Raw genomic sequence first — 18165 nt, forward strand, 5'->3', positions numbered from 1 at the left:
AATTAGGTAGAGTCTATGGCTGTACATTTCCAGGGTCTAACAGAAGAGAGTGACCTGGGTAATTGGTAGAAGAAGATATGGCCAATTTCAACGGTATCTGGGGCTGAGCTAGAACTAGTCATTCTCAAAGGTTTGTTTAAACCACCAGGTCTTCAGGCTCTTACGAAAGGAGGGGAGGGATGAGGCCTGTCTTATTTCTCTAGGAAGGGCATTCCAGAGCGAGGGCCACCACCTAGAAGGCCCTCTCTCTCGTCCCCACCAACCATTCTTGTGACGGTGGTGGGAGCAAAAGGAGGGCCTCCCCGGAAGATCTTAAAGTTCGCGCTGGTTCATAGAGGGAGATGCGATCGCAAAGACAGGTGGGGCCCAAACCGTATAGGCCATGACCTGCACCTTGAATTTGGCTCGGCAACTTATCGGCAGCCAGGGAAGCAGTTTTAAAAGCGGTGTTGTATGCTCCCTATAGTTTGCTCTAGTAAGGAGTCTGGCTGCCACCTGTTGTACCAGTTGGAGCTTCCGGGCCGTCTTCAAGGGCAGCCTCACGTAGCGAGTATTGCAATAGTCCAATCTGGGTGTAACCAAGGCGTGGACCACGCTGGCCAAGTCAGACTTCATGAGGTATGGTCGCAGCTGGCACACGAGTTTAAGTTGTGTAAAGGCCCTCCTAGTCACCGCCAACACCTGAGCATCAAGTGACAGCGTTGCGTCCAGGAGGACCCCCAAGCTATGGACCTGCGCCCTCAGGGGGAGTGTAACCCCGTCGAGCACAGGTTGCCACCCAATACCCCGATTGGCCCCACGACTGACCAGGAGGGCAGATGGCACCCAACTCCAAAACTCTGGATGACCTCACCCAGTGGTTTCATGTAGATATTAAAAAGCATGTGGGATAGAATGGAACCTTGTGGAACCCCACAGATCAAACGCCACGGGTGCGAGCAGTTATCCCCCCAGCTTCACCAACTGGGAGTGACCCTCTGGGAAGGAGCGGAGCCACTGCAAAACAATGCCCCCAAGACCCATTCCGGAAAGCCGCCTCAGAAGGATACCATGATCAATGGCATCAAAAGCCGCTGAGATATCCAGGAGAACCAACAGGAACACACTCCCCCTGTCAAGTTCTCTTCGGAGGTCATCCACCAAGTGCCATGGCCAGGTCTAAAACCAGACTGCGATGGATCTAGATAATCAGTGTCGTCCAAGAATCCCTGGAGCTGGGAGGCAACCACTCATTCTAGAACCTTGCCCAGGAAGGGGAGGTTAGAGATAGGCTGGTAGTTGTTCAGGACCTAGGAATCTAGGAATGCCTTTTTAAACAACGGTCTCACAATTGTACTTTTCAGGCTCGATGGAATATAACCCTGTTGCAATGAGGCATTTATAATCTTCAAGATCCACTCGGCCAATCCCCCACTGGCAAGTTTAACCTTTGGGAGGAAAGTTGGCAGTGCCCACCATGCATCGTGTGATGGCACACAGCAGGCTCTGTCCAAGGCATGAAATAAAGTAGCAAAATGGGGCATTTTAATGTAGTTTAATTCTTTAATTCTTAATTGTTGCAAGCTAATGCTATGGAATCCTGGGATTTGTAGTTTGGTGAGGTACTAGCACTCTATGGTAAAGAAACTAAAGACCTTGTAAAACTATTACTCACAGGATTTCCCAGCATGGAGCCATGGCAGTTAAGGTGATGTAAAACTGTATTAATTTTACTGTGTTGATGTACCCTTAGTTCCTCCATTTTCACTTAGATTAGTAGATTTGCCTTTTCCTTATGAAGTCAAAATAGCACATTTTTCCCCTTTAAACTTAGGTAAAATAAAAGCTTTGAAGAAATATATAGGTGGTACTGAATGTTTGTTTATATAATATCCTTATATCCTCTTCTATTTTTATTCTCTTTAGTTAAAACAAGCAAATAAAATCAGTAAAAAGACTTCAAAAACATAATAGATTGGATTAAAAACCAGCTAGAGGATTATACAATCAGAACTAATTACCTCTTCATAAATAATATGCCAAAACACCTCAAACAAATCTCAAAATTACTTGCCATTTTAAATCTAATTCTGTCGATAGTTCTAACTGAAGAAGAACCAATGAATCACTGGAAATATGGGAATTGAACATTTGTGTAAACTCTGTTCATATAGTGGGCTTTTTCTAGTTGGGACTATTAAGTGGATTTGACTGAAATAAGTCTTTTTCTTCCTGAAGCCTCATCTATACTGTCATATAAAATTTGGGTTTTCTGCTTTGAACTGCATTATATGACAGTGTAGACTAATATATAAAGCAGATAATGTCGATTTTATATTATTATTTATATGGCAGTGTAGGTAGGACCTGAGAAAATAATTGAATCATAGGTTTGGATGAGACTGCAAGGGTCATCCAATCCAACCCCCTGCCATGCAGGAACACAGAATCGTAGCAACCCCAACAAATGGGCATCCAACCTCTTCTTTAAAACCTACAGAGAAAGAAACTCTAAAACCTTCTACATGGGATTAACCTGAGGTACCCAAATGATGCTCCAGGTTAACCTGGAGTGATTTGATTTCCCAGTTTACTCTGGTTTAATTTGATACCTGCAAAGATCCGGACCTTAAAGATAAGGTCTGGATCTTTGCAGTTGCTGGACCTGTGGGAATTTACTCCCAGGACTGCTTCTGCAAGCCCCACAGCCAGGTATTCTCATGGTGGTCCACGAGAAGGCCTGACTGGTGCATTATTTAAACTGTTATGTTTATTCATATCATGATATGATTACCACACTCAATATATCCCATATGCATGGGGGTATTGGGGTAACGATACAAAATGTTTGCTAGGGTAGACCCTCTTTCAATCAGACTCAGCCCCCCCCCCCCTGAATCAAAATCCTGGCTACGGGCCTGCCCAAAGCCATCCTGGGGCCATGTTTGGGCCCCTGGAGTCTGAAGCAGTGGGATGGTGCCCCTCCAGCCACCCTCGCCCGCAGCACAGGCCCCTCCAAAGAGTACTCCTGATGCACAAAAATGATGCGTCAGGAGGTGGGGGTAGAGGAGGCATCTAGCCACCCCCTGAAGGAAAGCCTGGCATTTGGCTTGGTACAGAAACCCAGGGGAAACTGGGAAAATATAATTTGTTCAATAAACACAATATAAAAGTGGTGGTTCTGTTAATACTTTAGAATGGTTTTATGTGTTTAGGAGTTGAAGGTGGAGGGTCCATTTCTGCTTTTCCATCATCTTTTCAAACCAATTAAACACATAAAAGTGTACTGAAATATTCTAAAGTTATTGTGCTCCCCAAAATGAACAAATCCATGATAAAATCCACATTGAACTAGAGTTTGAAGGGATCCCATGGGGTATCGAGTCTCATTCTCTGCTCAATGCAGGATCTCCAGCTGAAACATCTGCAGCTGGTAACTGTCCAGCATCATTTTGAAGATATTCCAGAGAAAGAGGCTTCACCAGTGCTCTAGGTATATGGTTTCATTGTTAAACTATGTTTTTTGTTGTCTTTAATATTATTTTAAGGTGGAACTCCTTATCTTTTAATATATTATAAAATTTAAAAAATATTCTGATATATGATTTTTCACATATGTAATATGACAGATGGTTTCAGAAAAAGTCTCTGTTTTTTATACAATGTATCTTCCTTGATGAACTCTCCAAACAGATTTCATATAGCTGTCAGGAAAACCTGTTGCTTTCTGAGACATATGGTTTATTCAGCTCTAAGTCAAAATTTATTTAGCAATGTGTACTGTTGTTCTGAAAAGGAAATAAATATACTTTCTCAAAAACCACCAGGCTGTTGTTTAACATTGCGGTGCCTACATACATCAATCTAAAAGAGAAAAATGTATACATAGTAAAATAAGTGACTGCTTTATATTGGATAGTGGATATTGGATAGTTGTGACATACATATGAACAACTGCAATTTACATTTGAATACTAATTTTTGTTGTTGCAAAGAGAAAACTTCACAAGTTCTCCTATACAAAGATCACATCCCTTGGAAGACTCACTTTTCTTTAGTGAGGCCCCTCCATGCTCATTTAGTGACTGGTGGAGTATCAGAGTTGTTAGAGAACCATCTGACTATCTTCCTATGGTCAGAAACAAAAGGATAAATACATCTTTTGTATTTTGTATATAACTATAGGGAATATCCTAATGCTTTTGCAACCCCGTTTTTCCACCAACCATTGAATGGCCATGGAGGAGGCAGTTTGAGTGTGAGTTAGTTCATCCTGAGTGTAACTTGACAATTGGTTTCCTAATCTACAACCTCAGCTATGTCATAGTCTACTTAAGAACTGATGACAATCGACAAAAACTTACTGATATTACAGCCTAGCATACCTTCCCATTGTTTTTCCTAATCTTTCCTGGATTATGTATGAGCCACATTAATTAAAGGCAATGTTACTAGTGAACTTCAGGAGTCCATGGACCATCCTAAAAGTGAAGGTGCATAGATTGAGAGGAAGAAAAGGATTGTGAGCAGCAATCAGGTGAGAGATGGTGGCAGATACTTCCGTTATGATGATTTGAAGTTGGAAAGAAAACAAACCTTTAGGAAGACAAGAGGATGAGAACTGATAGCCTGGAATGTGAGCCCTGAAAAACAAAATATTGAACATATGACTAACAATTGAGAAATGATTTGATGATAGAAGTGAGAGTGTACAGTCAAATGGATAAAAGAGAAGTTGAAGCCAAATCAAGAAAGAAAGAAAAGATGGAAGAAAGAACAGAGACATGGTTTTTTAAAATATGCTTTTATATAGTGGTGCTAGCCAGCATGCAGTAAGGATTTGGCCAAGGGCACTTCCACACAGTGGCAAAATGTGGGTAAAAAGTGGGTTAAAAAGTAGGTTTAAAAATTCTGGGACCTGATAGCAAGTCCAGACACAGACCTGCCAGTCTCCAGAAATGCTCCCCTGCCAGTCTCACACTTTCCTCTCTAGCAGATGTTACAAATACGTAAGAAGGATGGGGGACATCCGGTGCAAGTTTTTTAAAAAAATATCTTCAAGATGTGCTGGACCTCATTTGTGCTCATGTGGAGATCTAAATATACACTCTCTCTCTTTACCCAACTGTAAATTCAAACTCTGTTTAATATTATAATTGCTTTCCAACTCTGCTTCTGTTTAGTCCCCTGTGTGTCCATGGCTCCATTTTTTGACAGCATGATCAGCTGTTTCGGGCTTTTAAAATGTGTATGTGTGCTGGAGCAGTCCATACATGGGGATCAGAAGGGTGTTGCATGTTTTCCATGATTTCAGGGATATACATTCATGTTATGATGCACATTTTTGGCTAGAATCGGGTTTTAAGCACACCTTTTAAATATGTGCTTTTCAGCTGTTAGCCTGATTCTGCCTGCACTTTCACAAAATGTCATTTAGTCACACACACAACTTTTATTCCATTTTCTTCCAGGTTTTAGTGCATGTGTAGAAGGACCCTTAGAGGGTTTGAACCTTACAGTTATGATTCAAGATAAGTTTCCATGTTAAGAATGCTGGTACTGAATTTGTGTGTTTATTTTGCAGCTGTTTTTCATAGATGCTGTAGTTTTATCTCTCAGTTCTGTTACCATCTCAAAGCTTAGTCTACAGATGGACCTTTTATCTAAACAAATTGTGCAGGGAGTCAATTATGGAATGAAATTGTGATTTTCTAACACACACAGCTTTAGATAGGACTACCTTTTGACTGAATGCTTCTGATCCTAGAATGAGTTACTTGAAGGAAATCTTTGAGGAGCATACCAACATGCTGTGAAGAAGTCCTTTGTGAATCACACCTTGCACTATGCAGAAGAAAAAAAGTAGTGGGATATAGGACAGTATAATAGACTGAGCTCTAGAATTTGTTGTAGTAAGGTATTCACTTGGAGTTCACCGAAGTGCTGCAATCTCTGTTGTTTCATTCTAGTTTGCTAAATTCAGTACAGGTATTCTGAAACTTGCCTTTATTATACAGTTGCACAGGCAAACTTTGACAAAGTAACTCCTTTGATAGTCTGATCTAGCTTGTGTGAGTTTGCTTTGAATTCATTATGTAGCACATAAGAACAGACGAGAGAGAGAGAGAGAGAGAGAGAGAGAGAGAGAGAGAGAGGAAAACAGCTAACTCCAGCATGTTAACAAAGGATATAAATTTGGTCACCAAAATGAAAATCACAAGAAAAGCAGAGGCTGGTAACAAAAAATCTCCTTAAAGCATTTGGAAGACATGTTTAGGATGTCTCTAGAAGAGTAACAAAGATGTTTGTTCACCTATGGAAAACTTGGCTAACCTTTCATTTCATGTATAGCTACTGTTAGTTTTGAAGATAAAGTATAAAGAAATCTTCTACTGATATTGACTTTGAGTGTGTTTAGCACATAAGGGGCTTTGGAAAGTTAAAAACCACCTGCATGTGTGCTAAATATGCACATACACATTGTGCAGACATATTATTATGAAAGCATAAAAGCAATAGCTCTCAGCTATAAACATGAAAATAGCCAAAACTTGTGTTACAAAATGATGGCTTTCTGCATTTTCTTGCATGAGGAAATGTATGTTTCTCTGTAAGAAAGATGGGGAAAATCTAAGTTTAAAGCTTCTCTTTTAGGGGCAATTTTTATTTTATTTTATTTTATTTAGGGGCAAAATGCTATCCCTATTGGATTAAAAATGTAGTTCGTGCCACATATGTGGGTGGAAAACTTAATCTCATTCGTAGGGTGGTGGTGGCCACACAGCTCAGCTATGCCAATTTGGTGTCAGCATGGCTGGGCATGGTCATTGCTACCCTTCCCTTCCTACCCTAGCGTTTTACCCGGACAACAAAGGAAAACCCTGTTTAGAATTGTAGAAAGCTTTCCTGTTATCCTACAAAGCTGAGAGAAATAGGAAAACAATCAGGGTGGGTTTCTAACCCAGGTGAAGATGTCACAGACTGAAAGAAAATTGGGGGTTAGAAAGAGAGAAACAAGTGAGAAAGAAAAGTTGAAGAGTGAAGAGCAATTGCATTGCAGAAGACTCAAACATAACTGCTTTAATTTTCACTAGTCTGTCATGGATAGTTTGGAGACAGTTTCTATCATATCTATATGCTTTCCTGCTTGCATGAGTTCATGGATTAGAGCAATTGATCTTTATGTAATCACTAGCATTTTTGAATCAGTAATAATAATCACTAAAAGTTTTAATTCCATGTTATTTTAGATTAAGATAATGTCTTAGATGCAGATATATTTCTCGCTAGTATTATAACCATTCTGGATATGATTTGACTTACAAAACTCTTTTTTCTGTTGGGAAAATGAGAAAGGGCATGTTGAAATTTCTCTAATAGTTTACATGCTTAAATGACTTCTTTTTTTCAGGCATATAGTAACATCTCTTTTCTCCATGTTCTTCTCCTCCTGTTTGGGCATACAGGTTGTCACCAGCCAGCCTCCCTTTGCAACCTCAGTATGATATGGATCCTAATAGTTCTGAAGAGTTTTATCAGGCTGTACATCATGCAGAACAAACCTTCAGGAAGATGGAGAGTTACTTGAAACAACAGCAACTCTGTGATGTTATTTTGATTGCTGGAAACCGTAAAATACCTGCACATAGGTGGGTGCTTAGTTACAGTGTTTATCTTAATGAAATAATATCTAAATTATGTTGGCATTCTGTAAATAAATTGTGATTGTGTCACAGTCTGACAGGCATGTGTTGGTTAAAAATGTACTGTTATCACTTAAATAATATTTTGTTGATACTATGTGTGTGTGTGTGTATGTATGTATGTTAAAAATGTATAAAGATCATTTTATCTTTAGTATGCCTTTTCCACAGACCTCAGAAAGTGTTCTCAATGTGATTTGCAATGGTTAGAATAAACAGCAAATTATAGCCCCATGTGCTATAGTGGTTTGAGTGTTGGATTAGGACACTGGGAGTCCAGACTTTGCATGACTACGCAGCCATGGGAAACTCCTGGTTAATCAGGCCACACTCTCTCAGTCTAAGAAAAAGGCAATGGGAAACATCTTCAAATAAATCTTGCCAGAAAACTCAATGCCAGTATCACTTGTTGCTGAAGGCAATTTAAAGGCACATTCCAACAAAACATTTTTTGAAATCCATCTGAAAAACATGATGAAAAAATAACATGGCACTCATTAAAGCCTCTTTTTTTCGGCAGGCCTTTCTTAGGGCTTGCATTTTGTCTGCTGCTGAAAGGATAAAGTAGGAAGTCAACATCACCTCTCCTGGTGTGCATCTACACCACATGTGTCAAACTCAAGGTCTGTGAGCAGTATATGGCCCACTATGTCATTTTATGTGGCACTTTAGATTCTGAGCTACAACTTGTATATTCTTCCTCATTAAGACATCATCAGGAGTTATTATACAGTAACATCTGGAAAGCCACAGTTTGTTCTTTTTAGTCAGGATAGTGGGTTTTGAATTTAAATACAAGGTTTGGGGATATGATGTCTGACTTTAAAATGTTCTTTAACCTTTCTCCAACCTCAAAGCCACAAGCACTGCTCGCATTACCCCCAGGCCACATGGCAGACAATCAAAAGTGATGGGAGTTGTTATTCAATAAGATTTGGGGATCCAAATTAGGTAAAAACTAAAGAGCATAGATCTCTCTCTCTCTCTCTCTATATATATATATATATACAGTATATATATATATATATATATATATATATATATATATATATATGACACTCTGTATCATATTCTCCATCCATGGATTCAGTGATCCTATGAAGGCAACCATAAGGCTGATGTGGCTCTAGATAAAAATGAGTTTGACATCCCAATACAGAATTAATGCAATTTGATATCATTTTATCTACATGCTCAATGCTATAGAATATTTGGAGTTGTAATTTGATTAGTCACCAGCACTTTTTAGCAGAGAACACTGAAGAAATTGTAAAACTGTAAATCTCATGATTCCATAGCATTTAACCATTGCAGTTAAAGTGGGTAAAACCACATTAATGCTACAGTCTAGATGTACCTTTAGAAGAGATTTCTATAGCTTGGGAGTAGCTACCAAGAAAACTCCCTCTTCTGCATCTAGACTTACCTCTTTGTGTGTCAGGACCAACAGAAGCATTTGAGGGCTCTTCTACACATTCATTAAAATGCTAATAGTACTCTCACAATAGACTCTCTATTCTCATCCCACTAAAACACAGGTGGCAACAGCAATAACATTCTAAATGTGACATTGATTTATATTTTGCAGTGTGCTTTTAATAAAGTTCACAGAGATAACTTCCAGAGCATACTTAAAAATAAAAAGTACACACATTTAAATTCAAAGTGCAGTGTATTCATTCACAAGGGAAAGCCATTGAGAGTATATTCTTGGGCTAAAGCACTGCAGAGAGCTAGATGATGCAGTCAATTCATTGATCAAGCAAATCAGTACTGCTATCTTGAAGAACACTTGCCATTTCTATTTTACACTGACTATATTAACTATACAGATCAAATAAACAGGTTATTGTAAATATTTGAAATTATGGTAAGACATTCCTAAGGCCTCTTCTACATTGCCTTATAATACAGATTATCAAAGTGGTTAATCCACATTATCTGCTTCGAACTGAATTATCTGAAGGTGCTACCAGACAGCTCCAAAATCTGTGCCAAAGCAGGTTTAAAAAAACCACTTTGGCATGAATTTCCATCCTCAGCCCACCCCAATCCTGGGCTTTCCTGGTGTGTGTGTGTCTAGATCCAGCCACCCCAAAGTTCCTCGAAAATGGCCTTAAATGTTAAAATCCTTCCCGGGCTGCCATTAACATGGTCCTTCAGTCCTCCTGGCAGATTACGGAGGAGGTGAGGAGGAAAATTGCTCCTCGCTCTCTCCTCCCAATGCGGTTTTGGGGGGAGGGGTGGGCACCATCTAGGAGCCCAAAATGTGCAAGATGGCAAATGAGGACTCACCCCCGGGTAGTTCTGGTTGGTCCTTTCAGGAAGGCCCAAATCTAATGGGGGTGTCTAATTAATTCTGAACAAAGCAGGTAAACTCTGCTCCATTCCAAATTATTTCAGTTTTATCAGAGGCATTTTTTGGATGCCTCTGGTAAATCCTAGACAGGTTTTGGTTTAAAGGCCTGTGGATGGGCCCTGAATCTACACTGCCATATAATCCCTAAAAGCTGACTCTCAAGTGTGGGTGTGAACAAAGCTAGTATCCATTATTTGGGTCAGTTCCCCTTGGGTGCTTTCATTTCAGACAAATGGAACAAAGAAACTATCTAGCTTTTTGAGAGAAGGGGGATGTGACAAAATACTCAAGCAAAATGCTTGAGTACATAAAGCAAAGGAAGTTGCACCTAACAAAGGACAGACATTACCTAGATTCCTTTTTCACTAATCACTTTATAGATTTGCTGATGCCACTTTGCTTCTAACAATTATAGTGTGGTGTTGACTGTACCAAAGTGATCATATCTTGAAAATGTGTTTTAGCCAAACTTGCTACAGAGTCTGTACAGTCATCTGGAAAATGTCAAATAGCACTGTATCCATGGGTGTCTGATTGCTTGCCTTCCACAGCACATAGAATGTTCAGACTCCTGATATAAAAGCTTTCAGAGCTGTTGTTATTAGTCTGTGGTAACACAAATGAAAGAAGATTCCTGTAACATTATAAAGAGAGTAGGAACATTTTATGTGGGCACAGTCTGCATTTAGTAGATTGCTACTCCATGCATGAATTGGGCCCACTTTTGTTAGTACCCATTGGAGAAGGGACAAGTATTTATGATGTTAGGTGCAATGCACCACCACACAAGTTGTTTGGGGTAGAGATAGGCGGTTTATTAGCTCCATCTACCGTCTTTAACTTCCATTTGGATTCTCCTGCCTCCAGTGCAGTATAAATTTTGCTTGTTGTTTGGGAAATGGTAAGCATTTTTGCCCCTGCAACGCTCCCCTCTTTTGTTTTTTTGGCCTATCTGAAACTGTACCTATAAGCGTGTGACCATTGGCCTGGGGTGATGCCAGAGGGCTCTAAAACTACTTCTTTAGGTCCTGAGATAGAAAGGTGAAGGAGAAACGGCGCCTCTTCCTACCACAAGCCATTTCTCCTTCGTCGAAAATGAAGGAGAAACGGTGCCCCTTTTCTAAAGAAGGAAGAAGTGACATCGCTTTCCGCCTGCCAGAAGGACACTGCTTTTCCTTCTTTCTTTAGAAAATCTCTTTTTTTGGTAATGTCCACCTCAAAATTGAAGTGTGTATTACATTCAATGGTACATTAGACTCGAGTAAATATGGATTAATTATTAATTTTGCTGACTAATTACTCTACATATGTTTATCTTTTATTTAAAGGAAATGGCTGATTACAGTCTGTTGTTTCTCAAAATAATCTTAATGTTTCTTAGTAGCAATGACCATTGGATGTCACTGGGTGGGACCTAATAGTTAGGAAATGAAATCAAAATTCATAATTGGACAGAGTTTTGTTAGAATGAGCTAAAATGGTTCACAGCTTTTTCTGAACCTTTCATCAAGCTAGGTGATGTAAAAATAGGGAACAGGGAAAGGAATAGGAAAGTCAAATGATTTGACAAGGTTACAGTTAGGCACATTCCTAAGATACTTGAGATATTTCTTCTTATGAACCATCTTTTGTTAGTTTTTTTAGAGGATAGTGTACGGATACAAAGTTTATAAGCTGGAGCACTTTGAATGGGAAAATTTCTGTTTGGGGCAGGTAAAACACTCAACAAAAATGAAAATGTGACTGAAGGAACAAATCAAGAAAATTAGGGAGTGCTTGAAAGAAATAGCTGGAACAAGATAACATTGCAGAATTGCACGAGGTAATGGCACCCGGTAAGTTTTAAAAACTGTTATGATTTTTTTTGTGGGAGGCTTTGGGGTGGTTACATGCTACTGAAGGCAGTTTGACATCACTTTAATTTCCATGGCTCAATGCTATGAAATCATGGTAGTTGTAGTTTTACAAGTTATTTAACTTTCTCTACCAAATAGTCCTGGTGCCTCACCAAACTATAACTCCTTCAGTTTTTTTAAAAAAACACCAGGAGAGTTTCACAGAAAACTGACTTGTAGAAAACTAATCAGCAAAAATAATAACTATTTCAAACACCATCGGCACTACTGCTAACAAATAAAAGGTGTCTATTAGCAGCATTTCCCATTCCAGTTTCTAAAGCTGGGAAAGGGGAGTATACCACTCTTTAGCCATCTGGTAGCATCACAACAAAGGAAGATTTGAGGAAATATCCAGGGGAAAATCTAATCATCCCATCAACCCCTTTCTTTAGAGGAAACGGTGACACAAGAGGATCAGGCAGAAACTGGGTAATTGTTCTTCTCTAATTATGTCCATAGTATCTTTCTCTTTGTTAATGAAAAACAAAAACAGATGTTTGTGGACTGTCTATGCTTCTTTAGTTAGGAAGTACAAACATGGTACTAATAGCAAAAATCTGAGATGCAGTATTAGAAAAGTTAAGACAAAGAAAAAATGATGAGGAAAGATCTACAACAGAGGTAGATAGTGCAATCCTGTCTTGCAACTCGCATCAGGTCCAGCCAGCAGAGCCTATTATGAGAAGTACTGTGAATTACCCTTAAGCAATGTTTACTTTGCTACATAATTTCAACCATATATATTAGACATTTCCATTTTTTCACACAAATACAATGTGGAAAGGTATAAAAGTCAGGAAAGAAAGAAAGTGGGAAAGTAGAGATAATGGAGTTATTGTTAGTAAGTCTTGATAAATATCTAATATTTTGCAGGGGCAGGGTGTGAGGATAGGAGAAAGGGCAATGTACAGCTTACAGCCCAGCTTACTTGTCCAAATGTATGTCCTTCTACGTTCCACCTCGTAGTTTAAGACCTACTGGGGAGGCCCTACTCTGGGTCCCACTGGCCTCGCAAACATGTCTGGTGGGGACGAGGGACAGGGCCTTCTCAGTGGTGACCCCTCGCTTGTGGAATTCGCTCCCCAGCGAGATTAGATCAACGTCCTTCCTCCTTTCTTTTAGGAAAAAAACTAAAATTGTGGTTTTGGAATCAGGCTTTTGGCTAGTGAGCACAGCAGCACTTTAGACATTGAATCTGGACCATATGGCTGTTATGACAATTGGAAACGGCTATGTGATTATGTGATTATATAATTAATGTTACTGTTTTTAATCTATTATGTATTTATGATTTTATATTGTTGTTTATTGATATTGTGGCATCGAATTGTTGCCTGTGTTAGCCACCCTGAGTCCCTCCCCCCAGGGGTTGAGAAGGGTGGGGTAGAAATGTTGTAAATAAATAAATAGTTATGGTTATTACATCTTATTCTTTGTTTCCATCACACTTATTTTCATTGCTTTAAGTATTTAAAAGTTCATATATATCCTCTACAACAAAGATAGTAATGATGTTATTTGTTAGGAGTCATCTAGACAGGCCCCAAAATGTGGGGCCTCTCAGACTTTTGTGAACCATGCCTCAGGTAAAAGCATATTAATTCGGGACAAAACAGGTAAACCCTGCTTTGTCCTGAATTAATTTGATACCCCATTTGACCCAGGCTTTCCTGAGAGGCCTGGTGTAATGAGGTATTGGGCCTGTGAGGATTGACTGTTTTGCTTTTGCCCCCCCCCCCCCCCAGTCTCTTGGTGTATCATTTCTAGCTGCTGGGAGGACTCCAGCAGTGCCAGGTAAGTTATTTTTCTTTGAAATGCTTTTTTTTCGGGGGGGGGGGGATTAGTTCATTAATTACCATGATGCATCCCCCCCCCCCCCCCCGGAAAAGGCTGTAGGTATGAGGACTCAAATCTGTACCAAAGTGGGTTTTTGAAAGCTGTTTTGGTGCAAATTTGATTGCTGTCTCAAAGTGCCAGCAGGGATTTTTCAGGCAATGTTTCTTCTACACGTTTTTACAAGATTAAGAGATGGAGATTAAACATAAATGATGGAAGAGGAATTTGAATTTCTTCTTCTCCAAAACTAGGATGAAAAGACATCAATTGTTCTCCATTGAGGAAGAGAAAGAGGGAAAATATATATAAAAATGAGCTGGGTGGTTTTGCACCACCATTTCAGATAATGTTTGCAGGATACAGTTTAATTCTATATGAGAGTTGTGTTTGGGTTACCTTTCCCTGTGCAGTGTATTTTTGTTCATAGAATGGAAACAGAAAATGATGTCTGGCTATGCTTTGGGAATGCTGTAGAGCAAAATACTGATGACAATGTTTTAAAAGAGCATAGTTGCAGTATCTGTAAGCTTTTTATGAGATGGCCTCTGCTATGTGGCAATATACCACTTCCAAAGACAAGGTTAAATATGTCAAATCCTGGAGTCATTCTATTCATCTGACCGACACAAGAAAAGGACATAAAATAAAGTTGCTTTCTTTTCATATTACCTCTCTGATTTATTTTAGACAGTTCACAGCAACTACATTAGATGTATTTGCCAAGTTTAGATACTGTGATAAAGTGCTTAACAAACAGAAAGAAAATACACAGCTTCTTGAGAAGAATAATAGATTTTACAAGGAGATATATTTTCTACACCTGTAGCACCAATTTTTTACTAAGGGGGTATAATGGGAATAGTATATCCCTGTGTATCTACAAAGAATTTGATTTTATATACCCGTTTCAGTTCAGCCAAATCTTTTTAGAGCAGAAAGAATGGTTTAATAAATATAAACTTGTCCATGAAATGAAAGCTGGATCATGTTTCTTGTTTTGTGGTTATCTGTAGGCATTCACTCAACTGTATTTCTTTAAGAAATACTGACATATAGTGTTCACAACCCCTTTCTCCTGCTCAGATCAGCTTGTTAGGCTATGAAATATTATACAAATTAACAAAAATAGAGTATGATTCTAGTTTCTTTTCAAAGGTACTGGATTTCTGATCCATATAGAGTTCTGGAGATTTCTCCACGGGGCTACAATATCTGGTTATTGGTACAAATCCCACCATGTAGTAAACAAGTACTTTAACAGAAAGGAAATTCACAAGTGCCAGTGACTCCTCATTCTAGTCTAATAGGGATTGGGCCATTTAGTATATTCCTTTTCAAAGCACTTCTAAAACTACAATTATCCAGTGTAGCTAGGAATCAACATTAATGCACACATAAATAGCTAATCCTCAAATCCATGCTCCTTACACTGAAATGCAAATAGTATGTGGTCTTCAAGCAATCATTAACGTGAGAACATAACAGAAATGTTCAGAAAATAATAACTGTTCAAGATCTTTCAAATACTCAGTGTTGGAAGTTACCCCCTCCCTTCATTGAATGCTATGGAGAATGAAAGGTGACTCTGTTAACTTACATTCTTACAAGATATTTGCTATTACCATGTGTGATAGAACTGGAGATGAACCTAGCCAAATCCTCATTCTGAAAATAAGACTAAATAACAACTTGATTGCTGAACCCATCTCCTGATTACACAACCATTAAAAGTTTTCTGTCAGGCAGAAAATCAGGAATATCTCTTGGTCATGTACCACTCCATCACACTGAAATAAATTATTGATTTATACTCGGCATGTGTGAAGTTAGATCTTTTTATTTCTTCACATTATTACCATATATTTTCGGCTAACATTGTTTTCTGAATAATAACTGAATCCCAGAAGAACAAGTGCACAAGTACAGTAAGTATACTTTGTAGAAGAGGACTGGCACAGTCAAGTTGGCATTTCAGATGCTCAAATATGTGTACAGCATTCCTGATTATCTGGAGCACAAGTTATCATTTTGGATCTCATTAGACATTATCTAGTCCCTAGCAAAAACACAGAGTGACAAGTTGTATTGCTATAGTGAGTTGGAAGAGGCTGATTCATTATAGAGGTGAACCTGGCTTCTGTGTTGAGGGGCTCCTTTAGATGTGATGCAGAGGTGCAGAAGGAAAGCTTGTTATTTCCACTGGCTGCCTAGCTTTCTTTTTCATGGTATACCAGTTTCCTGCTAGCTTCGCACATAACTGATTTTTCAAGACTTTGTGTATTCAGTCTACTATAACCTGAAGCAAGAAGTGCTAAGCATCCATCCACTAATATAATTATTTTTCTAGCGGCAATTAACAGGGGAAGACTTTTACACCCAATAGATTACTGTGTCTTTTGTGTTTTTACAGTATAATTTGGATCCATAAATTCTGATACATGTGATAAATTAATGCATGAGATGCATTTCCTAGCTTCATTTACAGCTCAGTGTGTAAGATAACTTTTAAAAAACAATAATACTTTCTTAAAAGAGGTGAAACACAAACCAAAGGGTGGGTTGGAAAAGTCAGGATTATTGAGATGTTTGTTACTCCTTGAATCATCAGAGCTTGTAGTGATTTTCCACTTGCTCGATTCAGTTTTGGTGCAGTTTTGGCGAAAACAAAATAGTGGATATCGAAATAGGAACTTTAATTAGATGCTGACTTGGAAAAAGTTAATGCAGTTGTGCTGCTATCCAAATAATTTCTGAGCTGATCGATTATTTTGCATTAAGAACACAAAACTCTATGGAGGAAACAAGATTTTTTTAACTTATTCTAGTAGCATTGCAAGAATTGGAAAGAAAAAAATGACATCCAAGAGACAAATGACCTTTTTGCTGAATAGGTCAGCATGCTTCAAAGCTAAGATTTACCACCACCTGCAGCTTTCTCAGGTGTGGAAAGCAACAGTTCATTTCTAATTCAGCTAGTCCCAAGACATTCATATTTTCCTTTTGAATATTATATGATTTGGCATGAGTTCATCTCTCACAATTAAGAGGCACGTTTTAGTTGTTTTGAAGAAAATAGGTGTGTTTTAGCATTATGTGTTTTAATATGCATGGCAGTTTTCTGGGTTGTTGCTCATCTCAAGAAAAAGAAGTAGAGAGAAACCCCAAATTGATAAAACACATGAATGTATATACTTTAAAATGTTCTTTTAAAAAAATTCAACCTTTGCGTGCCTGTATGAGTGACACATGGAAAGAGACATGAGCAGGATGCAAAGGAAATTTAGACATTTGCTGAATACGTGAACACTTCTATCTCTATACAAACATCATGAATCAATTTCAGACTGACTGTTTGTGAGACGAAACCCGATTAATTATCATGAAGAGATGATGCAGAAATATTTGATTCTTCAATTCATTGATATATAACACAATTAGGCGTCAAGTGCTTTGTTGTGCTCCTTTGCTTTCAAAATAGTAATGACTGGTTGTTACCACAGGACAAGAAGCATTTAGGTGAACAAGTAATGGCTGTAAATATTTGTTTAGTTTTGGTGGAGGGTTTTTTTGCCATTTGTTGTTGTTGTTGCTATACTTCTGAAATCTGCTCCTAGAAATGATTTAATGTTGCTCTGGCTGTCCTGGGTTTTCAATTATTTTATCCTAACATTATTGTGGTTTAATTCTTGTGTTTTTATGCTGCACTATAGGTCACCTTGAGGGTTTTTGTAGTTGAAGGATGGGTTAATCAACTAAATAAATAAATAAATCAACTAAATAAATCCTAAACTGGTAAAAAAATGTTGTCCAAGAGTAAGTTTGGCTATGTGAAATAAATAGGAGTGATATATCATGGCTAGGTAGACATTGCTAGACAACAATGAAGATAGAAGCTTAAATTCAGATTACCACTCAACACTTGCTAATAAAGAGATTATACAACGATTATGGGTTCAACTATGGTCAACTTTCATTAAATGTTACCTAATTAAACTTTGTAACTGTATCTAGTTCTAAGGGTGGCATGAACTTGGTGTGGATAAAGTCAAAGTAGTGGTCCTTCCAGACCTACTCCTCAGCTAATTTGGGTGAAAAAACCTGGGTCCCCTGCTGAACTAATCCAGGCAACCACTAAAGAAAATGTGATGGAGAATTCTGCCTCAAAGATTTATTGAGGCCAGACACTCTCCATTTCTAGGCCATTTCCGATTGCCCTCACCTTGGTTATTTGAACCACAGGTGAGGGTTTCCGTTTCTGACCTACACCCAAAGGGGGCTGCCTTGGGTGTAAACCACAATGTAAAATCCCTTGCTGTTTTCCATTATAGCCCATTTAAAACTACAATGTCCCAATTTGTCCTCTATGAACAGTATAGGGTAGGCAAAAAAA

At 38.6% G+C, this 18165-nt stretch overlaps 1 protein-coding gene across 2 annotated transcripts in view; it reads left to right on the plus strand.

The window, feature by feature from the left end:
* Window positions 1-18165, plus strand: part of KLHL1 (kelch like family member 1) — a 193982-nt gene that overhangs the window by 34210 nt on the left and 141607 nt on the right. For both annotated transcript variants that reach the window (XM_060769401.2, XM_060769402.2), the window contains exon 2: window positions 7446-7628. In XM_060769401.2, the coding sequence (XP_060625384.2) occupies window positions 7446-7628 (183 nt within the window). The remainder of the gene's footprint in view (window positions 1-7445; window positions 7629-18165) is intronic.

This window comes from Anolis sagrei, chromosome 3 (assembly GCF_037176765.1).
Source record: "Anolis sagrei isolate rAnoSag1 chromosome 3, rAnoSag1.mat, whole genome shotgun sequence".
In the NCBI taxonomy this organism is placed as follows: domain Eukaryota; kingdom Metazoa; phylum Chordata; class Lepidosauria; order Squamata; family Dactyloidae; genus Anolis; species Anolis sagrei.